The sequence below is a fragment of the Poecilia mexicana genome, unplaced genomic scaffold (genome assembly GCF_051168715.1).
Source record: "Poecilia mexicana isolate PSO_F unplaced genomic scaffold, ASM5116871v1 scaffold_1, whole genome shotgun sequence".
Classification (NCBI taxonomy): Eukaryota; Metazoa; Chordata; class Actinopteri; order Cyprinodontiformes; family Poeciliidae; genus Poecilia; species Poecilia mexicana.
This window is the reverse complement of record NW_028263370.1, coordinates 8,955,667-8,980,830: the sequence shown is the minus strand read 5'-3', so window position 1 is coordinate 8,980,830 and position 25,164 is coordinate 8,955,667. Positions and strand designations below refer to the sequence as shown.

Genomic DNA, 25,164 nt, shown 5'->3' with positions numbered 1-25,164 from the left:
GAACAGGTTACATTTAAATGATATGTCACCTCTGTATTTTGCAAATCAGGACACATAACTGTCAGATATTGCATTACAGGTATTAAACATCAAGTTTTTTTTCATAAATGATGAAATAAAGAGTTTTATAATGTTGCCAAAAGATCAGCACCAGATTATATAAGTCATCCTTCTGTTGACTTTTTACTAGACCGCCCTACAACTTGTAGAGTTCTTGCTAAATTCTTTTTTGTGAGTGAGAAGGGATTTTGATCAAATAACTATGCAGAGAAATATTTTTACATCCAAGATGTGTGTAGTTTACTCTAAATGTGGTTTGGTGTGAAAAACAGTAAAAAAAAAAAAAAACGGTGCGCTCAGTTTGTTTTGTTGTTCTGGGAAAAACAAATATGGTTTTTTGTTATCAATGTGTCACTCTGCAGTGACATGCATGAGTTATTGATGTTATCCACATCTCAATAGGCATGTAAACCCCAACGTGTTCAGACATGAACACGTTGGGGTTCATGTCAAACATGCTCAAATAAGAACAGGAAAAACGGTAAAGATGAGAGGTGGAAGGTAATAAATCTTCCACATAGTTTCATCACCAAAGCTTTTTTCTTGGTGCGGAACAAACACTCCCATTGAAAACGTGTGTATATAAAGAGATCAGTGGCGCTAAGTTGCATTAACACAGCAGCTCTTCAGGAAACTTTGTGATCTCATTAGCAGAGGTAAGACTGATACATTCAAAAGTTGCTGAAAAACAGAAACAAGCAAGAATCTTCTATTTGTAGTTGTTATATCAATTGAATTTGTCTGTGTCTTTGGATCAATTTTCAACAGCAAAAATGGTGGATTATGAAGTAACTGTGTACACCGCCAATCGCACCGCTGCCACCACTTTCAACAATGTCTTCCTTAAGCTGGTTGGCACAAATGGGGAAAGTGAACGCAAGAGGCTGTTGAGCTTGAGAGGACCTTCAGCATTTGTCAGAGGAGCTGTAAGTTTATAAGATTGTGTGCTTCAAATTCAAATGTAGAGCAGCTTTAGACCAAGAATCACAAAATCACTGTCACTTATTTCACAACAGGATATGTGTAAATGCCATTAAGTCACAGCATTGCTTTATACATCCAGACAGGTACAATGCAGAGATTTCAATAAGTATTTAAGGTCACTGAATTTTTTACATTTTCTCATGCTACAACCACAAACTTCAATATATTTAACTGGGATTTTATGTGATAGACCAACACAAATAACACATAATTGGAAAGTGGACAGAATAGGGAATATATTTACAAATGTGTTTTAAGAACAAAATGAGAAAAAAGTATCATGCCCTGTTAAGTCAAAACAACCTTAATTTCCTGTAACTACAGTTCAGGGTTTCCCCCAGTGTATTATAAGCCTGGCGGCCCGCCATGCTTTACTAGCCCCGCCGCCAGGCTAAGCATACGTTTCTAGGAAAGGGGAAAAAAAAAAAAAAAAAAAAAAAGAAATCGGGTTTTTTTGTTTGTCTTTAAAAGCCGGGCTGCAAGTGTCTCTTTTGCTCTTAGCATTTCACTAGCAGAGCAGATTTATCCTTAAGGATAGGTTTATAATATATAGGTTTATAGTTTATGCATTTAAACCCGATAGTGCGGACCAATCACACAGCTGCCGCCTCTGTGCTTTGCCTCGCGCTGCCGCTGCTTTACCTCAGCGCGGATCGCGCGCGCCTCCTTTCCCTCAAACTGGACTCAGGCTGACCTGTATGGATATTTATATAAACCTACTGTGAGGAATTATGATCCATTGGAGAACTCTAGGTAAGAGTTTAAAACCCGCCGCGTTAGCTCTGGTTGCGCAGCTCAATGTGAACCGCAGGAATAACTTGTAGCGAATTCAGAGGCGCGTTGTGGAGCGGTGAGAATGATTTATCTTTGTGAACGAACAATTATATGCGACGTTTCCATCTCAACACGCTGCCCAGCGTGTGGTTCTGTGTCTGTCTTCCCTGTAAAGTTTATGTCTGTGGTCTCGGTTGGCCGGAGCGTTTGTGGATAACGAGCAGCGCTAACCTGATCATGCAGGTTCAGCCCGGTGAGGAGCTGTCACCGGGCTGATTTTATATTATTTTCTTATTATTTTCATTATTATTTTTCCGGTTACACGACGCATCAAACCATATCAAATGCGTCGTCTACTTAGAGTTAATGCGCACGGAGATCTGAGAAACTTGTCCCATAAACTCGACCAACCAGAATAGTTTCTGTGACGCTTATTAAAAACTCAACAGACACGAAATGAAAGAGCTACTAAAGCCACATTAGCAGCATTGAATTAAATCTCCCGTTTGTTGCGCATCTCTGCTAGTGCAGCAGATTTAACTCATCATGCAGGGCTGGTCCAAGGCTGTATGAGGCCTGGAGCAGAATCTGACTTAGGGGCCCCTTTTGTTCCTAAAAATCATCAGCACCTCTAACAGCTTCTGTGTTAGATTTAGTGAAATATGGGAGAAGGGAGTAGTTTAATTGGCCAGTCTAAAAAGCAATAAGTTATAATCGCAGTTTACTAAATTGGATTTGTAAATTCAAAGATTAAACTCACAGCATCAGATTGTTGCTATGGTAACAAAACAATCTAACTATGAATATTGTTCTTTGAAGTTTTACAAAGTAAACTTGCCAGCTCCTTAAAATCTTGTATTTAAAATGTTAAACAATTTAAAATCGTTTAATTTATCTATGCCTAAACAATTGAATAACATTTAACAGCATTGATAATCTCAATAAACAAGTGTTACATTTATGTATCTGTGGTCTGTTTTAAAATATTAGTGTTTATGGGGCCCCTGAAGCTCTGGGGGGCCTGATGGAGCTGCTGACTTAATTTGGATTAAACAGAAGTGCAAATTTGTTGTTTTTAGACTAGTTGTGAGTTTAAATGGCATTTCACTGGAGATCTTTTCCCGTGACATATAAATTACACAGTAATACTTTTACATTTCCTGTCAACTTAACATCTTCTAATACAAAACACGGTGGACCGCCGGTGGACCGACTCGACGCCCCGACTACCGGGCTTAGCAAGTTTTCTGGGGGAAACCCTGCAGTTGGTATTATTATTTTAGGGTAGGTCTCTGCCAGCTTTGCGAATGTACAGGCTGATATTTCTCTGTTCTTATGTGCAAAATACATTTGTGCTAGATACTCTAATGTAGATGAATATTAATTGACCTAACCCATTCTGGTGCTGCTGTGGCTTATCGTTGTTAACCTCTTGCTATAACTTCAAGGTTTTTTTTTTTATGATTTCAAATTGTTGTTTTCTTTGTGTTAGGTGGCGTCTTTTACAGTTTCCTCCCCCACGTTCCTTGGAAAGCTGGTGCTGGTGGAGCTGGACAAAAAGCCTCTTTTTCTGTTCCCAGAAGATTCTTGGTTCCCAGCCAAAGTGGAAGTGAAATCCCCAGACGGAGAGATTTACAACTTTCCTGTCTACCGCTGGATCACTGACAGCAAGGTGCACCGCTTCAGAGAGGGAACAGGTCCGTCGAACAGCCGTAAATTCTGTTAAAAGCTTGGATCTGTTAAACTAGAGCAGTGGTTCTTAACCTGGATTCGAAGAGTCGGTCTCAGGGTTTCGGCGGAGCCGCGAGGTAAAGACACACTTGTGTCAAGTTGTGATGACGCCCCGCTTTGCCATCACTTTCTCCAGAGGATCACGTTACATTTAACCAATCAGAGCTGCGGAGGAGCACTGATTGAAGGAGCTCCACTCTCAGCATGGATTTGAACTTGTGTCTTTAATTACTTCAGTAAAGCTCACCGTTTTTTTACCAAATTCTGTAGCTATCGCTGAAAGCCTTTCAGTGTACTTCTAAATCTGCTCCTTGGTCGCATCTTTTTCGGGGTTGGTACTGCCTCTAGTGGCGTGGGGGTGGTAATACAACTAATATAATTACGTTACTAAATCAGAATACCGCAAATTATATTGTGTGTCCGGGGGGGAGTGGGGGGGGGCAATAAAACCCACTACAGAAGGGTTCGATGAATGCGCATATGAAACTGGGGGTTCGGTACCTCAAAAAAGGTTAAGAACCACTGAACTAGAGGAAAACAGGAGCAAATTAATACCGACATATCATCAAATGATTTTTTTCTCTCTCTCTTTTCCCAGCCCTGAAAGGGTTCGAAGATAGTCATCAACTTGGCAGGTACAGCCGGGAACAGGAGCTCAAGCAGCGTCAGAAAGATTACTGGTGAGAAATCAGAGTGGCAAAAACACAAAAACCCCCTTTCCCTGTTTGGCTTTATATTTACAAGTGCATCTTATTAACTTGGAAGTAAATGTACTTCACCAATTCAATATAACACTGAAACTTGTTATATTATAAACTTAAAATTTATAGACAGACAGGGCTGTCTCAAGCAATCACAAATTGATCACAGATTTTTATTTTATTTTTCAAATATTCTTAATGTACTTTAGAGAATATTTTGTGCATTTCCTCCATAAGCAATGAGGTGGACAAATACACTACTTGATTGCAACAATACCAAACATGACAAATATTATTCAGAATGTTCTACAGAAAAAAAAAAGAAACTGTAATAGGTAACTCTCCCAAAAAATGCCTGAAGTGTTTATTCGCAATTATTCCCAGGTAAGATAAGAGTGTTTTATCTGTTATGATGAAACATTAACGCTCACAAGACAACAGACTTCAAGTGGAATTAAAAGAAGGAAGATAATATAAAGTTCACTAGATGTCACAATGTAACACAACATTGCAAATAAATCACACATTTGTAAAGGTGAGTAACGCAATTAGCCCGCCAGTCGCCATGGCAGCATTTATTACTCTTGACTCTCCACCAGTCGCTCAGAGGCGAGCAAGAGGTGGGGAGGGATGGAGGGCTGTGCTTTTACACCAGAAGTGACAAAGTTGTACCAAGTCATGTTGCTGCAACCAAGAGGACAATTCAAATGTCTAAGAACTGTGTGACTGAAGAGACCAGTAGTGAGACGATTTGAAGCAAAATAATGCAGAACTAAAAGAATAGCAAAAAAATGTCAAAATTCTCACAGAAACATAAAGAGAGAAGTCCAGATAGCTTATTTAGATAGTTTATCAGCAAAAAATTTTGATTTGGGTGTGAGTTTCCTTGTGATTACATTTTTGATGAAATTCTAATTTACTGAGTTGCAAGGGTATATGCTGATGTGCTTTGTTTTGAAAAACAAAATAAATTTTTACATCTGTACTAAAATAAAACAGCATATAAATTCTATCTTTTTCTCAGCTGGGATGTGTATGTGGAAGGAATTCCTCACTGCATTAAAGCAGACGGCCCATTGTCTCTACCTGCTGAAGTCAGATTCTCCTTTACCAAGCAGACTGAATTTCTGTTCACAAAAATCACAGGGTAACTCCTAATAGTCTGATACACATATGCCTTTAATTTGATATTTTATGTCACATTAACTTTTTGTTTTTTCTTAACTAGACTGGCAGAGCTGAAACTGAAGGGACTGGTTGATAATAAAACGAACTGGACGAACATTGATGATATCAACAGAGTTTTTTGGTTCAAACAGACTGATATATCTGGTACTGACAACTTGCACTAAAATTAATCCTACTAAGGCATGAAACCTGCTAAAGCCGGGGTGTGGGTTTAATATTTGTTGTGATTGTTTAAGTTGTATTTTGTATCCAAAAGTTATATTGTGGTGATTTGGATGAAAATGTAAAGTAATTCTACTTGACACAATGTATTCGCAATGTACTTTAGACTGTTTATGCTTCAACAACAAAAAGTTCAAAGTGTTCTCATGGCCTGCAAAAAAATCAGTTTGCTCTTCTACCATTTTTGAAGACTGTATTTCAAAAATGGTGGAAATTGCATTTTTCTTTTTAAACAAATTTGTGTGTGCGTTTTTTTTTTTTACAGACTATGTCCAGCAACACTGGAAGGAAGATGCATTTTTTGGTTACCAGTTTCTAAACGGGATTAATCCCATGCTGATTCGCCGCTGCACCGTCCTGCCTGACAACCTTCCTGTTACTGACAAAATGGTTTTCCCTGATGGTTGTTGCAGCTTGGCAGAAGAAATTAAGGTGATTATCTGTACAAAATAAATTATAGCTATTTTCTAAGTAGATTTGAGGTTCTTACATTTTTACATAACATTGACATTAATATGTGAATTTTTTCTTAAAATGTTAAACAGAAAGGCAACATATTCCTTTGTGACTACAAGCGAATGGATGGAGTGAAAACAAGCACCATCAATGATGAGAAGCAGTACCTGATGGCTCCACTTGTCTTGCTCCACAAAACTCCAGATGATAAACTCATGCCAATTGCTATTCAGGTGAGATTAGCACTCATATACAGTAATTAAAGTACACAAATTATTAAACAATCAATTACATGTCTTTTTTTGTACAAGCCAAAAGATTAAAGTTTGACAGGAACCAGTCGGACATAATATAAACTTTGGGAAAACATTTAACAAAGAACCAGGCACTAAAGACCAAGCAACCATTGATTAGGATGAGGTTGGAACCCAAAACATGCTTGGAAGTCAGACAACACAAAGATTATAGGTTTTTCACTTCAACCACCAGTCTGGTTTGTTCATTTGTCAAAGGGTTATATCTTCAAACACACACGCCTGTCTGACTACTGTTCTGTTTAATCTGATTTCAGATTATCAGTGTGGATTAAGTTCAAACTCTTCACTGAGGTTCTCAAGAAAAAAATGAGTCAGCAGAAAAAAATGCAAAACAACTTCAGGAACATTGTTTATCTGTATGATTGACCTGTAATCAAATAAATGCCTACACTTTATTTAAACCCTGATGTAGCTGAAGCAGAAACCAGCAGAGGACAATCCAATCTTCTTGCCATCTGATTCAGAGTACGACTGGCTGATGGCAAAGATTTTTGTCAGAAGTGCAGATTTCAGTGAGCATCAGCTCAACGTTCACCTGCTGCGCACTCACCTGCTGGCTGAGGTCTTTGCAGTGTCACTGTTGCGCAACGTGCCCATGGTGCATCCTCTCCACAAGGTAACTGAAGCTGCAGGTTCCACTGTGTTTATGCCGATACTGACAGATTCCCATGATGATGCAACATGTAAAAAACTTGATCTATTAATTGATTAATTTGACTGATTCTTAAGTTTTGACTGTGTCTTATTGTAATTCAGAATACTTTATTTTTTTGTAAACTGTTATAACCAACATTGTTTTCTCTTTTTTCAGCTTCTCATACCTCACACTCGCTACACTCTGCAGATCAACTTCTTAGCTCGGAACAGACTCATATCTGAGGAGGGTGTTTTCACCAAAGTAAAACAAAAAACTTTACTCAGAAGGACGTCTTTATCTTTCATTTTGAATGACAGTGTTTGTCTCCAACTTTGACTTTACCTTTCTCTAGTTTTCAGCTTCTGGAGGAGAGGGTATGATCACAATTCTGAGGAGATCGCTGTCCTCAGTAACATACAGCTCCCTCTGCGTGCCTGAAGACATTGCTGAGCGCGGAGTGAAGGACGTACCAAACTTCTACTACAGAGATGATGCACTCAGACTGTGGGATGCTATCAACAGGTATGATGGGCTACTTCCATTTTGCATCTTACATTATGCTACTTTAATGACAAATCATCAGATGGTTTATCATGCAAAACATCCACACTTCTACTTATTAGAATTGGGTATAAATATGTTAGGAAAAAAATGGGTTGTATTTTGTTTTCTACCTTTTGTCTGAGCTGCTTTTCAGACTGCCTTATTTTCATACTTTACTGTTTATACTAACCACAGCCTTCCATTTTGGCTTGCAAAACAATGGAAGACCTGTACAAACATGATTGTTCTGTACAATCATGTTTGTACAGAACAATATCAACGATTATACTGTGAATCAACAAAAAAAAAAAAAACCTTCTCCAGCCACTACATAAAGGCAGAGTTATGTCTGGTGTTAGATAAAGCTTTGTTAAAAAATTCCAGAAAGATTTTAGTGCATTTCAGTTTTTTTTTTTTTTTCTTCAATCCTTTCTCACGTTGAATTTAAATCAGCCCAAATATAAATCAGGTAACTTCCTCTGGTAATTGTCTTGTCTGTTGTCCTGTATTATTTATGGTAATTTTTCTCATACAAATAATTTGTAGTATTAAGAAAACATCGGTGATATTTAAAATATTAGAAATGTAAATTATTAAAAAAGAAAAAAGGTATCATAAATTCAATAATATTCCTGGGGGGAAAAAAACACTTCACTCTTACTGGCTGTATGTATTTAATGTATTTTACAAAATATTTCTGTGTCTCTGAAAGATTTGTGCGGGGTATCCTGACCTACTACTACAAGACCGATGCTGAAGTTCAGCAAGACTCTGAACTTCAAAAGTGGATTCTGGACATTTTTGAACATGGATTCCTTTCCCAGCCTTGCCCAGGTATCTCTTAAAGAAAATAATACGGCTTGATAAACTTATTACAGATTTGTATAATGGAAGCATGTGGGTTGCAAAGTGGTGTTGCTGGTAGCTCTGTTGCCTGACAGCAAGGATGTTCTGGGCCTCAACCCAGAACATTGCACGTTTTCTGAATGGATCTTCTCTGGGTTCACCAGCTGCCTCCTAAAAGTCAATTGACTATCAGGTTATTTAGTCTCTAAATTACCCCTAGTTATGGCTGTGTGCATGGTTGTTTGTCTTGTGTGTCCCTCTGTTGCACAGACTGCTGAAGACAGACACCAACCCTCACCCACTTACAGACCTACAATAACAAGTGGTTATAGACAATCGGTGGGATGGGATGGACGGTTAAAAATTGATCAAATGTCGAACTTTTAAATGTTAAGTTTATTTTTTCTAATTCTCAGGAATCCCACAGAAACTTACCACAGTGGATGAGCTCATCAAGTTTGTCACCATGGTGATCTTCACCGGCTCAGCCCAGCATGCTGCTGTGAACGGTGGACAGGTCAGGGTTTGGGACAAGCTCAGATGTGATTTGTATTATTTGTCCATGAATTAATGCTTGCTGTGTTATTTCAGAGTAAGTGATAGTCATCAATTGCTACTGCATAAGATGCTACAAATGCTGGAACATAATTCAAATTCACCAAACATGGTCTTCAGATCACATAGTTTTCTTTAATACAGACTTTACAGCATAGATAAAACAGAACCAGAAATTGTAATCCTGTAAACACTCAATTTGTTTTGCATTATGAATTAAATTTATGGCTTAATTGATGTTTTGCCAGACAACTACAACTATAATTACAACTATTACACTGTATTTTGAAATTCCACAAGCAAAAAGAAATCAATAACAAACTATAATACTCATTTCTGTACTGCAGTTTGACTTTGGTAGCTGGATGCCAAACACTCCAATCTCCCTGCAACTGCCACCTCCAACCAAAAAAGGGGAAGCGACTGAAGAAACGATGCTGAAAACACTGCCGGACGTCAACACCACAGTTCAGGGCATGGCCATCATGTGGCTGCTCAGCCAGCAGTCCAGAGACTTTGTGAGTGTTCACACTTCAGTGTGTTTTGCAAACATATGGTCAAGCTATATCAAGAACATTTGAACAGGTCAATCTCATTAAAGTAGTAAATAATTTAAAAGTGTTATCATTTCATGATAAATGTCATTTTGGGTTTTCTGTAGCTTCAATCCATTCACAATATGAGCAGAAATAAATGGTTGGTGTAATTCATCTTTATAATATATGAAAGACCTAATGATTTAGGTTTTTCACGGTTTTCTATTTTCTTGAGATGAACCTGTATATAAGGTAAAATGTTACTATGCAACTCCATGACTTCTTCATGGCTCTATATGTTTACACGAGTTGTCTACATGTTTCAAACATTTGCATGTCGGTGGCAGAAAAACTAAGTGTCCTTGATTTTATCAGGCACCTCTTGGCCAGTACTCTGAGGACCACTTCAGTGAGGAGACTCCACGGCAGATGATAGCGAACTTTCAAAAGGAGCTGGCGGCGTTGAGTGCAGCAATCAAAGAGAGAAACAAAACTCTGGAAGTGCCGTACACATACTTGGATCCAGAGGAGGTAGAAAACAGTGTGGCTATCTAGGGAAGTAAGAGAAGTTTCCTCTCAGTTTTCATAGTTGATAATAATCCCACACTGATGTGTTTCATGTTATTTTAGGTGTATTATTGGAACTTTTGTGAACATGTTGGGGGGGAGCAGAGGGGACATGATAATTATTTTCAATTTTATTTCAGTTTTGTTTAAATGTATAATTCAAATTTGAATGCAATGTTATTATTTGGGATGCATGCAGAGAAATATGGAGTCAGACGAGTGAGTGTACCGACCCTATAGAGTTTAGAAAGTGAGTTTCTCTAATTTGTTGCTTAAAAATACCTGTGTAAGAATCTATGTCAAAGTGCAAATAAAAATGTTTTTAAGCAGAAAACAATTATTGTGCTTTTCACTTACACGTTTGCTTACACTTTTGTACCCAAACAAACAATTGAAATAAATTTCCTAAAATTCACTGTATTGAAGTGTATTCAGCTCTTCAATTTTTCTACAGGATAATGCACGTAAAGTAAAGGTGTGATATCTTACTCATATTGTTTGAAGTTTGTTTTTGTAACCAATTTCTGTAACAATAGTTTTTTCTTTTCTCAATGCTTTTTGTGTTTTGGAGTTAGTGTCATACTAGTTCTGTTAGTCATTGTTCTACGATCCCCCAGACAGTAAAAAATCTGTTACTTTTAATTTAGTAATTAAAATAAAATAAAATTAAAATGAAAACAGAAAAACCCTTGATTATCCATCAGTGGCAAAGTTCAAGTGTACTTTCAGCAAAATAAGAGCTACATTACAGAGGACTTGTTAGAAAAGGACCCAAGCACAGAGATTGACTATGGTAAAGAAAATGGTTTTAATCATGAAAAAATTAAGGAGAACTTACTATGTTCCTGGACATAATTTAGCATCAGTATTTCAAATATTCTTTGGTAGGTCACATGGGGATGCAAAGATTAACAAACTTGTACTAATTCACAGATGTAAAACATGATTGTATCAGAAGAGCAACCGTGATTAAATTCACTTTAGAGACCAAAAAAACTAAGGATTCCTCGACCTGTCAAAATTTAATTAATCGAGTTTGATGGATTAAAAAGGCACCCCCAAATAAAAAAAATCTATGTTATCGCGCATGACCATCTGTTTAATAAGGCTCTATATGACCTTATGGAACATGTTTTTATTGTATAATTTGAGCCTTTTCATTGTATTAAATCCTTATCGTCAATTTCCAGATTTAAATTAAAGGCTTATCTTCATAAAACAGACAGGATTCTGAAACCTTCTATTAAATCAAACACTTACCTTAATCAGTCAGACAGGGAATATTTTCCCCTCCCCAAATGCAACAAGTAGAATGAGAGGACCTTCGAAAATATTGAAAGCAGAAAAACACAAATTCTGCCCCTTTATCTCTATTGGCTCATTCAAACATAAACTAAAAAGTGGGATGGGCATCTGCAGGGGAACAGGAAGATAAGAGCAGTTGGGGGTGGGCTCTATCCGTGTGAGGAGGAGTTACATCAGCAATTTGCATAGTTCTAGAACTTTCCATTTAGGAGGAAGGGGAAATCTTCCTTATCTGTCTGATGTTTCCATCAGTCAAGCCCTGCTTATGCAGATGTAGGGAAAGGAAATTGTTTGTGAATTTATTCTTGAATAAGTTTTCCTTTCTCACCAGTGTCTCCTACTGTTTAAGAATAAAACTGCAGTGACTGTTAAAATAAATACAGGAGTATTTATTGATTAATTCACTCAGATGAGATGAGGTTGGTGCTTAGTACAAGCTGCATTTCTCCCCATGCTCTTATTACTTTGTTTTGAGGGTGAAGGGAGAAGGAGAAGGCAGATAGTGAATTTTTTCATTATGAGGACACTGCAATTAGTATTTCTTCTGTAATTTTTTTATAAATGACTTGGCAATCTTTTATTTCAATGTTGATGTATACAGACAATAGGACACAAATGTTCAAAATTCTTAAACAAAATGTTTTGTGTCTTTTTTTAGGGATTCTTAGAATATATTATTGGAAAATTATTTTAATGGGAACAATGTGATAAAAGTGGAAACATTTTGGAGGGAATAATCTCATAATGGTAATTCATAGGGGCTGATATTAAAACTTCTGGGTTTGCAGGAGAGTATACATCAGGGTGATCAGGTGGTGAAGCGAAGCAGAGATTTTTAATCTTTGTAGATCATGCCCTAAATATGATTGAAAGTTGAAACTGCACTGCAACGTTCACACACTACGTTATAACATGGTAGTGGCATTAAATACTCAGTAGGAAAAATCAAGCTGGTCAAAATAAATGGAAGACTTAAAATTGCAGTGAGGTATTACTTCCAGCAGGGCTCTAAAAATGCAGCCAGAGATACAATGAATAAATGATTAGCTTAGATCAGTGTTCTCAAACTCAAGCTCCAGTTCTCAAAGTGCTAGTTTCCTGCAACTTTTAGAAGTCTCTCTGCTTCAGCACCAGCTCCAATATTTGGTCATTAGGAGAATTATTGTGTAGAGCTTGACTGCATGCAAGTGAGGGAGTTTAGTCATTTGTTTAGAATATACACATCCAAAAGTGTCCAGGGCTGCAGTTTGAGACCACTGGTTCAGATTAAAACATACTTTTGCAGAATGGATGTATCAAATTCCAGACTTAAATATTATTGACCACCTGTGGCATGATTTGAGAACCATCTATCAAACTGATAAATTTTACGCAGTTTTGTGAAGAATTTGGGAAATAGTCTCAGGTGAACAAATCTTTTGCTTGTTTAGCAAAAGATTTATTAATTTTATTAATTATTAATTTTCTATGAGGTACCCTTTCGATTGTATTTTTTTCAAGATGGTGCAATATTAAGACTTGATTTTTTTTATGTAAAAAGAAGACTGATGGTGAGTAAACAAGCTCACTCTGAAGAGTAGCTTAAAGCACAAGTTTTTGAACAAAGTTAAATAAGTAAAATAACACTCCAATAAATTTGCTCATACTGTTGAAAAAATCCACAAATATAAACTAACATACAAACAATAAAATAAGTTCCAACTGGCGTTTCAAAGAAAACAAAACATTTTTCCCCCCAACACCAATTGAAATGTTTATTCATTTCGACTGAGCATTTATATTGCTTGCAAATCTAATATCTGTGACATGGTTCAAAAATCATAGTTGTGTGCTATAATGTACCTCTTGTGTTATAACTTTTTAAACAAATAGTCATTCAAATATCACCTAAAATATTAGAACTGTTTCCATATTGATTGAACCGGTTCTCAAATCATGTCACAGGTGGTCCATAAAATTAATACATTTTACAGAGCAATTTAGGTAATTAGCAAAGTACAGAACAAATGTAAATCCACCACCCATAACAATACAATAGTCATTTGAAAATAATTGAATAAAGAAAGGAAAATAACACTTTTTTAGTTAAAATGAAAAATGTTATTCTGGCAACAACTGAATTCTGTTTCTTATCTTAATATTTTTGTAACCCTTTTCAAACGTCTAGGCATTTTTGAAGACCACACTACAGCCCCATTTAAATATATGTAAAAAAAAAAAAACACAAACTCAAATTTTCACCCGTCAAGATAGCAAATGCATTCCAGCAATCTCCACATAGAAATCTGACAGTGGATCATCTAACAAGTAAGTTTAACCGTCACCCCACCATAACATCCACAGGCCAGATGTGTTTATTTTTCAGTTGAAACACCAATACATACAAATATGCTCACTGTTTACAGTTTGACTAATCAAAAAGCCCTACTAATCAAACTAGACCCTACAATGTACTACATGTATTTGTACTGTTTTGGTTGTTTGGTCAACAATATCTAACTACTTCAATAGTTGTGCAAGGTAGATGAAGCACACTGATTAATTTATGCAGTGAAACAACAATAAGCACAAATCTCAAGATCCAAGTATCCCAAAGAGGTTCTACATTGTACTTGATCTTGGTACCTGGTTTCTTAATCCAAGAAACAACCTTAACTAGTCATCCTGCAGAACAACCGTGCTTTATGTTATTAATAAAGACCCAAAAGACTAATATTTGTGCGACACCAGAAAAGATTGGTAAAACATGCATTTCCTCCTTAGCTCATTTTTGTGAATCAGTGACTGAATTTGATATGCAACATGTCTGATCATCTAATTTTCAAATGGACACACTATTTTCAATCTCTTCTGGGTCCAGGTATTTGTATGGGACATCCAGTTTGATGTTTCTTTCCTTGATAACTTTACTTAGCTCTTTCAGCTCTTCTTTGAATTTTTCCATCAGCTTCAGGGGTTGCTCCTCTGTGAAGTGATGCTCAGGGTAAGTGCCAAAAGGAACCTGATGAAATAAATCATACACTTACAATATTTTCCGCTGATGTTTAAATATATCAGGTAAAGACAATTGAAAATTATGTATAAAGAGGTAAAAAAAAAACAACAGCTGCATGTATTTTAGCAAATCTAGAGTATGTTTTGATTTTCACTTGTACAGCATATACATGTTAACTAATTTAAGCATGATGTTTACCTGAAACAACCTGATATAATGAGGTGAGGGATTTGTTTAAAATATACTGAACAAAACTCAGTGTACTGTTCTGTTTTAACAGTTGATAACTAATTGACACACAGACAGAATCAATGTATTTTACACAACTTGAACACAATTTTGAGAGTGTCTTGAGGTTTTCCCACTTACAAAGTCACTGTATCTCCTAGACAGCAAATTCAACGTGGTCATGGCTGCACATGTTGTGCTTTTGTCTGGCAGTGTCTCCAGTATTGTGGCCTCAGTTGCTTCCCCTTTTGTGGATGGTGGGGGACGTCGCATGGTGCTTGGCAGGTTGGGCATCCAGCCACCATAGTCAAACTGAGATGCACAAGTAACCATGATTGTTAAGTTTTAAGGCATAGTATATGACAATTAATTAAACAATTTGATGTGTTTGATATTCTTTTTGGTGTGTGTTCAAAAATTTTTTGTTGTAAGGGATTATGGAATAATACAACACAAGCCTCTTTACAATTTCTTGTTTCACCAAACTGTTGGACCTAGCAATGCGGAAGATCTACACATCATAAAGTAAAACAGAATTAATAATCATGAAATATTTTCTTGTAACTATCAAACACCTTTAAAAAAAACTGGCTTAGGAATTTCCAATTTCAGAAAACACAAACAATTTCTAATAACAACGGTTTGTCAGCATTTGTTGAGGACAGTATTACAAAGTGATTAAAGTGTAAATAAATAAAACTTTAAATTTAGAATGGTTCAGTTTGGTTATTGGTTTTCTAAAATGCATCAATCAATGATAAACCACATAAAAATGTATATAGTGTTATCCATCAAAAAAGAATAGGTGAGCAAATTTCATCAATAAAATATAAAACCTCACCTGTCCAGAGTTCACAGCAGCATGCTGGACTGAGCTAGTGAAGATCACCATAGTCACGAACTTGGCCAGATCATTCACATTCTTAAAGCCCATGGGGATTCCTGATAATTTAAAAATAAAAATATTGAGGAATGTTTTATATTTGCTACTATATAATAGACAGTATGCTTTCTCTAAGAACAAAATATTGGCAATATTATCAGTTTAGGTATTTTTTCCCAGGGTGGTGTAAGCAAACGACAAACAACTTGAATACAAGTTGTTTCTTGTTTGGTTTTTAAACATCCACACCATGCAATTTTTGTAACCATCAACAGACTCTGATAAACATACTGGATGAATAACTCAAACTCTATCCATTGCTAAATTAAAAGAATGCATTTAAGATGTTGGGATTCCCCCCACTCCCTCATTAACTAGATACTTTTTTTGAAAGAATAATCCACACATTTTCAATAGAGTTGAGGTTGGGGCCCCTCTAGGAGCCTAATCTTAGCGCATTAAAAGAAACATGACACAGGGCCAAACGAAATCATACTTTTACACTTGCATATCCTGTTTTAAGCAGATTCTTGGTTAAACAGAATAAGAACCTACCTGATTTTTCTTTTGGGCAAAGGAATCCATGCTCAAAAATGTCCCATATCCAGTCTTCTAGTTCACGGTCGTTTTGAACATCATCATCAGTCTTGTAGTAGTGCTTTAGGATTCCTTCGACAAAACTTTTCCAGATGGAGGACGGTATAATTTTAAATAGATTAATTTTACATTAAAGGCTTACCTTACAACTATATGAAAAAAATAACATATGAAAGACTGTGTGGTTTGAGATACAGATACTTATTTATATTGTAAACCTGAAGAAAAAAGTTGTAAATTTTTCAGCGAAAGGTGAGGAAAAGGTCATTTTTGGTGAGGTCACTGTCATGGTCTAATACTTTAAAATTAATCGTTTTATATATTTTCAAAGAATTTGTGAATTTTGTAAGTATTTGCATTCAATATTCAGTTTGTATCCACTTGGATTTTAGATTCATAATGTTTTTGTTTTTTGTTTTAAATATTTCCATGTTTTCAAATCAGGGATGTCCCGAGCCGATCATGTGGTTTTACACTTGATCAGAATTGTTCGTTACATCCCAATCAAGGATCATATATATATATATATATATATATATATATATATATATATATATATATATATATATATATATATATATTCTTTTTTTTTTCTAAACCCAGATAGGATATAGAATAATAACAGTATCTGCCGGTATGTGGTGGTACAGAGTCAGACTGTCTCAAAACAACACATGCGACATGCAGCAGGGACGGCCATAAAGCAAAGCAGAACATGACATCACCTTGAAGTGAGATCACTGTTGCCAACTTAGCAATATTGTTGTTGTATCCAAAGGTCAACTAATATGGGAAAAAATTACTTTTTACATGTTTCTGTACTTCTGTTTAGTTATCTACTGCATCTCAAAACAGCTCTGGAGCAGAAAAAAAAACCACCCAGCCATTTTTTGGAAAAAAGTAAATGTACTGGTGTCTGCAAAATCATGTCTTTCAAAAACCTCTAAATTGTTGCTACAATTTTATTACCTAGCAACTCCAAGCCAAGCCCCTCACCTGTCAACCAAAGTACAGCTCTACCCACTTCATTACAAGACAACAATAAGTTTGTTCTGCTGGTTTTACCAGAAGAATAAAATAAGTGAAGTAATAAGTAACATCATGCCCATTGTTTGCTTTCCAGGTCTAAATTCTGTGTTTTGCCAGTGTTGAACACTAGGTAAGAGAAGCTTCATATCTCCTCATAAAATTCACTATTTGCACTAATTTGTAATTATTTTTGATGCTAATAAAGGCAGGATTTATATTTGTGTATTTGTTTGTTTAGCTGGCATATATCAGACTTTTGTGGTGGTCTTCTTTCTGGTGTGTGTTTTCTTTCTAGGTTACATCCCAACTGTCCTTGTACTCAGAGTTGAGCCTAAAGAACTGCGACTCTTTGAGTCTGGGTGATCTTGTATTTAAAGGTTTGTAATGTTTGGTGTAATGTGTGGTGTGTTTTCCAAACATATTGTGGGGATCAACAGCACTTATGGGGTCAAAAACCTGGGCTCCATAAGAAGAAGTGTTTTGGGTTTCTACATGACTAGCTAATAATTATTACACTTATTAAAGACAAATATACTCAAAAGAAGAAGGGGATTTAAAAACATAAATCCTTAAAAATGTTTTTTTTTTTTTTCACCTATTGAATAATAAAACATCAATCGTACTTTTGACTCTCTATGTTTAAAAACATAATTACAGGAAGAGGACAAATCAATTGTACCGGTGTAGAATGTCCCACAGCTTAAGTCCGTCATCTCTGTAGAAGAAGTTTGGGATGTCCTTCATCCCACGGTCTTCAATGTCATCGGGTATGCATAGAGACCTGTATGTCATTGAGGACAGGGATTTCCTCAGGATTTGGATCGCACCCTCTCCACCCGAAGCTGCCACCTAGTGAAAAGTTAATTCGAAGATAAAGGGATTATTTGGAAATGACATAAATAATGGTATTCCCCAAACAATGTTTTTCTCACCTGTGTGAAAGCACCGGTCTCAGATATTAGAATTAATCGAGCCAGGGTATTAATGTGCAGAGTGTAGCGAGAGTGGGGTATAAGAAGCTGAGGACAAAGACAACTCTTTTAGGCATACTTATAACTGAATTAGATGTTGTTGCTTTTTCATGCTATATTTTTTTTTAGACATACACAACTGCTAATTCAATAAACACCTGGACAAAGTCATAGAGTTAAACAATGTAAACTAAGTACTAATATAAACAATGCTAAATTTTGTGTCTCCACAGCTTCTATTACCTTGTACAGAGGATGCACCATGGGCAAGTTGCGCATCAGTGATACTGCAAAGACTTCTGACAGCAGATGAGTGCGCAGCAGGTGACAGTTGAGTTGATGGAAATTAAACTCCGCACTTCTCACAAAAATTTTTGCCAACAGCCAGTCATGCTCAGAATCAGAAGGGAGGAAGATTGGGTTGTCTGCTCCTGGCTTCTGCTGCAGCTGCAGGAAAAAAAAAAAGAAATGTGTAGGTTAGCTTCTCTGTTTGCTTGAAATTGATTATTAATTGACATAAAAAAACACAAGGTTTAAAACAATATTTTTTGTTTGCATTTTTCTTAAAGGTTTTGCTGTTATGGTTTTAAATTTAACTGCAGATTTTTATTCAATTATAGTTTATTAGCTCCATCTGTTTTTTTTGTCTTCTCCGGACAGGCTGTACTGAAATGTACTTTAGTTGTGCTTCTGTACAATGACAATAAGGCGTTCTTATTCTGATTCTGATGTTGTGAAATTTTCCTCTGAATAAATAACCATGCTGTCCCTTGAAGGAAACATGGAGTTCAAAGAAACACTGCTAGAGTTGTCTTTTTTTGTTTTTCAAAATATGCTATTTTAAAAAGTGCACAGTTATGCCCATAATAAGACCATATATCTATGTATACTAAAAAGTTTTTCATGAAAGTGACATCTTACCTGAATAGCAATAGGCATCAGTTTATCTTTGGCTGTTTTATGGAGCAGGACAAGTGGAGCCATCAGATATTGTTTTTTTCCTTTGCTGTCTCTTGTTGCTACCCCATCCAAAATCTGGTAGTTGCACAGATATATGTTGCCTTTCTGTTTAATTTTAGAGCAAAATAGTAAGAGCTTGCCTTAGATGTACGGGAAATCAACTTTGCATTTGTGAAGACATTTAAGATCTGGCATATATCACCCCAATGAGTGAAAGAAACCATCAGTCCACTGATTTTTTTTATTTATTTCCTCATCTTTTTAAGGTTAATTACCTCAATTTCCTGAGGCAAATTGCAGTAATGGCAGATCATGTGTTCAGTGACAGGAAAGTTGTCAGGCAGGGAAGTGCAGCGTTGGATCAACATGGGATTGAGACCATTTAGAAACTGGTAGCCAAAGAAAGCATCATCCTTCCAGTTGTCTTTGACATAGCCTGTTACAAAGGAAATCTCTGCTCATCTTTTTTCTTGGGATGTAGGTGTGTGTTTGTGTGTGTAAGTAAAACATGACTATATATGTATGGATATTGTGGATGAATTGTGAAATAATACCAGTTCAAATGTAGCAATTTTCCTCTTATGTCTAAGTTACATTGTAATTTGATACCTTACATAATGACACATACCCACGATGTCATATTTGCTGTAATCCACCAGCTCACTGATCTGTTCAAAATCTGGCCATGTATCATAACACATTGCCAAATTTTTACGAACACCGCTGTAAAATAAGAATCACAATATACATTTTAAAATATAGAAGTATGTCTGATATAAGATAAAACTCACTGTATATTTTAACACTTCATATTTGCAATAGAGGGACTCACGTTTGTCCCTGATTTTTCTTGAACTCATCTTGCTTGACTTCAGTGAACTGATCATTCCTAGGCAGGTGAGACGGTAGCGTTGCCTTAATATGGTGAGGTATTCCCTTTTCAAACTCTTGCCAGCTGAAAAAAATAAAGTTATGACAGTGTGATAGTGAATTTGTGGTCCCAGTGTGATTATATACATACTATAATGTAGTAGCTTTGACTTTTTTTTTTGCAATCACAAATTCATTGGATCTGTCAAATAAATGTTTACTTGTTAGTCAACCCAAAATGAAAGAAGTTTATGTGTATAACTGTAATTTGTATACAAACTCTACTTACCGATATGTTTTCTTTAGTTGAGAAAGTTTTTTGTGCCGATTGAAGCGACCAGAAGCACTGAGCTCCTTCTTGGCAATCAAAGCTAAGGAGAACATTGAAACAAGAACATATCAAAGATGTTAAATCTGGCCGCCTATAAATTCTTTGTGTCCCTCAAGTAAATGGAACTTTCAAGATAAAAAGTTCTCTGCTTAAATATTTTATCAGTCAAATCACAGCAGTTCTTAACTGTATACTTTCAAATGGCATTAAGATGAAAATATGTTTGATATTTAACTTCAAGAAGTACTCAATGAATGCAGAGACAGCTATTTATTAATACTGCCACAGTTTTCGTAATAGGTAGTTTTATTAATACATTCTGCTACAGCCAACCCTTTCAAGACAGTTGTGATCTCGATATGGCCCAAAATAAAAACGAGTGACACACCAGATTAAAGATTAAATTATAAAGACCATGGACTACCCCAAAATCTTCAGTTGACCTTAAATGGTTGAAATTAAGTGAAATGGTTTAAACATGGATGCAGTTGGGTGCTGCAAACATAAAAATGATCCTAAATACAAATCAAAGCTAGTTCAAGAATAGATTATGGAGACTATGCCCCAGTCTCCTTAATCTAATCTCAATCTCAATCGAAGGGTTTTCTATGCACAAAACCCTTCGATTTTGTGCATAGAGCTCCCAAACTTGGTCCATACAACAAAGCCAACCAACTTAAATGAACCCTTTCAATCCTGTCAATAAGACTGCTCAACTATCCAGACAGAAAAAAAACAAATATCTTGTTTATGCACAGCATGGAGATGTCAGATGAGCAAGTTTGCACAAACCTTGACCCTCATTGAAGGAATGTTTCTTACAGTCAGTAATCCAGGTGTATATTGGGAAGTGGTAGGTTTCTCCATTGGGATCTTTGACTTTTATATTTTTGAGAAACCAGTTGTTTTCAACCACATATAAAGGCCTCTTCTTAATCTCTATTCGCAACAGTTTTCCAATGGGGTCATCACAATCTATAGTACATTTTGACACCTAAGAAAATGAAAGTTAATAAGATGACACCAGAACAAATAAAATGCATTTTCTCATAGCTGCAACATCAAGATTCAAGCTTTTAACAAGGCATACCAATTCTTTGTAGTTGTCATTTTCAGACAGTGAAGCTGATTTGGTCATTCCTTTTTCTCCCACCAACTTCAAGTCCACATGCGGCAGAGTGCAGCTCTCCGATTCCGTGGAATGTTCCACAGTTATTTCATAGGTCACCATTTTCACTCTACAGTGAATCAATTCTGACAACTGAACGAAAAGTCATTGACACATTCAGATTGACTATCGGAAGATGAATCTGTATGTCCAGCCATTCAGTTACAGTATCATGATGGTAAACAGAACAACATAGTATAACAGATAAAGTTTTGTTTTTACTATCATTAAATTCAGTCTCATAATACCTTGAATTATTTAAAAACATGCATCTTACCTCTACTAATGACTACAAGAGACTTCTCTGAAGAGGTGAAGAACTGCTGGCTCTCTACTGCCAATCCTCTGTTATCTCCTTATATATACTTACGGTTTAGAATGCTTCGTGTTACTAAATACTGAAAAAACTGTTATCTCACCTGAATTACCACAGAAATATTATGCAATAAAAGCCTAGGGCACAATAACGGCAGAAAAAGGACTTCCCACAAAAACGGTTGTTTGCTATGCTAATAAAATTTTACTTTGCCACTCCCAACTCAGCACAGATATTACTATAGGAAAAAGTTGTATTAATTCTAATACATTCTTACAATGTTCAAACATTGCTAAACATTGGCTTGCATATTAGTTTAAGGCAACAAAGCACTGTAAATGTGTTTTAACAATGAAACATTTCCTTTCCATGTAGCCACATTAGGACAACTGTGTTGGTTTGGTTTTAGGTATGCTTCAACATCTCCAAGAAAAAACATATCCATTTTTGCACTCCAGAGCCTGGCCTGGGCATGCCTGTGTTCACACCCAGGTTCGGTGTTTTGCATTAGCTATATGATCACACAGCTGTTCTTGGTACTCAATTGTAATTTTTGCTGAAATCCAATTTTTTTGTGTTGTTGTTCATGCTACTAATTTAATTAATTCAATTAATAAAAGAGGGGAAAACCTACAGGGCTGCACAGTGGCGCAGTTGCCTTGCAGCAACAAGGTTCTGGGTTCGATTCCCAGTCCGGGACCTTTCTCCATGGAGTTTGCATGTTCTCCCTGTGAATGCGTGGGTTCTCTCCGGGTACTCCGGCTTCCTCCCACAGTCCAAAAAACATGACTGTCAGGTTAATTGGTTTCTCTAAGTTCTCCCTAGGTGTGAGTGTGTGTGCATGGTTGTGTGTCCTGTCTGTCTCTGTGTTGCCCTGCGACAAACTGGCGACCTGTCCAGGGTCTACCCTGCCTCTTCCCCTGAACGTTGGAGATAGGCACCAGCACCCCTCCCAATCCCACTAAGGATGTAATCCCAGAAGGATGTATAGAACATGGAAAACCTATAAAGAAGTGCAGAAAATGATAGACTGTTCAGTTAAAATGGTATCAATGCTTTAAAATGGCAGCTAAAGACAGGGAAGTAAAAGAAAAACAGCTATTCGGAGAATAACCAAAATGGCAAAGGCTCAGTGATCAGCTCCAGGAGGATTAAAGATCTGTGCTTGCATGTGAGTACTGCAACACTCAGATGATGTCTATGTGAAGCCAAACTGCCTGCAAAGTCCCATTGTTAAAAAAGGAGACGTGCTGAAGCAGCTACAATTTGCCAAGGAATATATTGACTGGCCTAAAGAGAAATGGTGTAATATTTTGTGGACTGATGGAAGTAAAATTGTTCTTTTTGATTCTTAGGGCCACAGACACTTTGTTAGAGCCACAGTACACAATAAAGACAATAAAGCATGGTGGTTCAAGCATCATGATATGGGGATGTTTCTCATGCTATGGTGTTGGTCCTATTTATTGCATATCAAGGATCGTGGATCAGTTTGAGTACACCAGAATACAGGAAGAAGTCATGTTGCCGTATGCAGAAGAGGAAATGCAATTGAAATGGGTGTTTCAACAAGGCAACGACCCCAAACATACCAGCAAGTGAGTAAAATCATGGTTCTAGTTCTAGACAAACAGAATTCAAGTAATGGAGTGGCCAGCACAATCCCCGGGCCTTGATCCCATAGAAAACGTGTGGGTTTACATAAAAAATGTTGTTCATGAGGCAAAACCAAAAAAAAAAAAATAAACCAAGGAATTGTGGAACATAGTACAGTTGTCCTGGGCTGCTGACCGGTGCCAGAAGTTGGTTGACTCCATGTACCACAGATGCGAAGCAGTTATCAGAAACCGCAGCTATGCAATATTAGTTCATGATTCTCAGGAAAGATGAATCTTCCAGCATTTCTTAGTTTATGCAGTTTATTTTTGAGCTTGTAAAGAAATATGTCAACACTGCAATTTTTTTGAACATTTTATTTCTTGACTTTCTGTAAAATATTGTAATATTTAATTACTTTGTGTTCATTAAAATACAATTTATTTGAAGAATTTTGAGGCTTACTCACCTTTTTAAACACACTGCTGTTATTATGAATATAACTGTACATTTCAAGCCTCATACACACTACAGTACTGCCAACATATCTGGCTACCAGATATGTAGCCTGATATGTTGGCTACATATCTTGTATGTAGCCAGCATATCAGATATGTAGAATGATCAATTAACACACTTTCTGGCTGAAAGAAATTACATTGTATATTCAATATATTCACATTTTTCAAGGGTACATTTGCAAATATGCTATCAGAGAATTGTACAAATTGTCAATATATTAAAACTTTACAGAAAACATGCTTATGAAAATTAGTGCAATAAAATAAGTACACTTTAGAGGGAATGTGAAAAATATTTCACCAGGAACAGAGTATTGTTTTAATACAATGTCACAGTATTCCAGTATTACTCCAGACAAACTGACATATTTCCTTCCAAAGAACAGTGAGGGTCAACGACACAACATTCCCATTCACTGCACTACTGCAAGTTAAAGATTGTTTTTATTATTATTATTATTTGCCATTTTAACAAAAGCGGTAAAAGATTATTAAGGCACTTAAAAAGTCATACCTCATTAGCCTAAAGTATAGACTCAGACGTAATCTGAAACATACTGAAATTTCTGTTTATTCAATAGTTTACTTTTGAAGTAAGCTTTAAGTGAATTAAAAAATATATATTTTTTGAGCATTTTCAAATATGCACAAAATATCTTTAAAAGCAGATTTTTTCATTGGTACACTTGAGCAAATACATATTTTGTTCTCTTAAAGTATAGTTTTATTTAATATATTTCTTAAAATTGTAATGTGGAACAATTATATTTTAGTGTATTTAAAGTTACAATGTCAAAATTGGTAAAAGCATGCTCTTAGTATACTTCATAGCACACTTAATACCTAGCATACTTAAAATGTACTTATACAACTAGCATGTTTGAATTATACTAAAGTAGGGCAATCCCTAACTGAATGCACAGTTCCACAGAAATGTTTCAACATATGTGTAGGGACATGTTGGCATTGAGGTTCTCACGGTTGGCCTATAGCCGTTAGCTGAGTAAATAGACTTGGCTGAGAAATGCATCTCAGTTGCACAATGCTTTCAGTTTTTAGTTCCAATTAATACCTCTGCATATGTCTGCCATGTAAGATCTAAACACACATTCTGTCTGGTATGCACTCGCTTTAACTGGAAAATGTTGAACTTGTTTGTTGAAAAAAAGTCTTCCAAGCACATCAAGATATTAAGCTGAGAAACAAAAAAATAAGTGTAATGGAAAAACCTGCAAACCTTTTTCTAATATAACACAATATGTGCATTCGTTTAACCA

At 36.2% G+C, this 25,164-nt stretch overlaps 2 protein-coding genes across 3 annotated transcripts; one reads left to right on the top strand and one right to left on the bottom strand.

The window, feature by feature from the left end:
* Nucleotides 1-631: 631 nt before the first annotated feature.
* On the top strand, nucleotides 632-10,454 carry LOC106909730 (polyunsaturated fatty acid lipoxygenase ALOX15B-like). 2 transcript variants are annotated; one of them, XM_088003965.1, is made up of 15 exons: nucleotides 632-716; nucleotides 829-986; nucleotides 3,311-3,515; nucleotides 4,148-4,229; nucleotides 5,275-5,397; nucleotides 5,479-5,582; nucleotides 5,926-6,092; nucleotides 6,206-6,349; nucleotides 6,846-7,049; nucleotides 7,245-7,331; nucleotides 7,423-7,592; nucleotides 8,326-8,447; nucleotides 8,876-8,976; nucleotides 9,362-9,532; nucleotides 9,926-10,454. In XM_088003965.1, the coding sequence occupies exons 2-15, from the start codon at nucleotides 834-836 to the stop codon at nucleotides 10,103-10,105; spliced, it is 2,013 nt and encodes a 670-aa protein (XP_087860091.1). In that variant the 5' UTR covers nucleotides 632-716; nucleotides 829-833; the 3' UTR covers nucleotides 10,106-10,454. The 2 variants fall into 2 exon arrangements, with proteins under 2 accessions (XP_087860091.1, XP_087860095.1); XM_088003969.1 differs by lacking the exon at nucleotides 632-716 and having other exon boundaries at nucleotides 798-986.
* A 2,709-nt stretch (nucleotides 10,455-13,163) lies between these two features.
* Nucleotides 13,164-19,801, bottom strand: LOC106909731 (arachidonate 12-lipoxygenase, 12R-type-like). Its single transcript, XM_014976169.2, has 10 exons — nucleotides 19,714-19,801; nucleotides 19,361-19,521; nucleotides 19,047-19,190; nucleotides 18,369-18,572; nucleotides 18,087-18,173; nucleotides 17,834-18,003; nucleotides 16,084-16,208; nucleotides 15,487-15,587; nucleotides 14,787-14,957; nucleotides 13,164-14,423 (listed from the first exon to the last, which is right to left on the bottom strand). The coding sequence occupies exons 1-10, from the start codon at nucleotides 19,784-19,786 to the stop codon at nucleotides 14,244-14,246; spliced, it is 1,416 nt and encodes a 471-aa protein (XP_014831655.2). The 5' UTR covers nucleotides 19,787-19,801; the 3' UTR covers nucleotides 13,164-14,243.
* Between the last annotated feature and the right edge of the window lie 5,363 nt (nucleotides 19,802-25,164).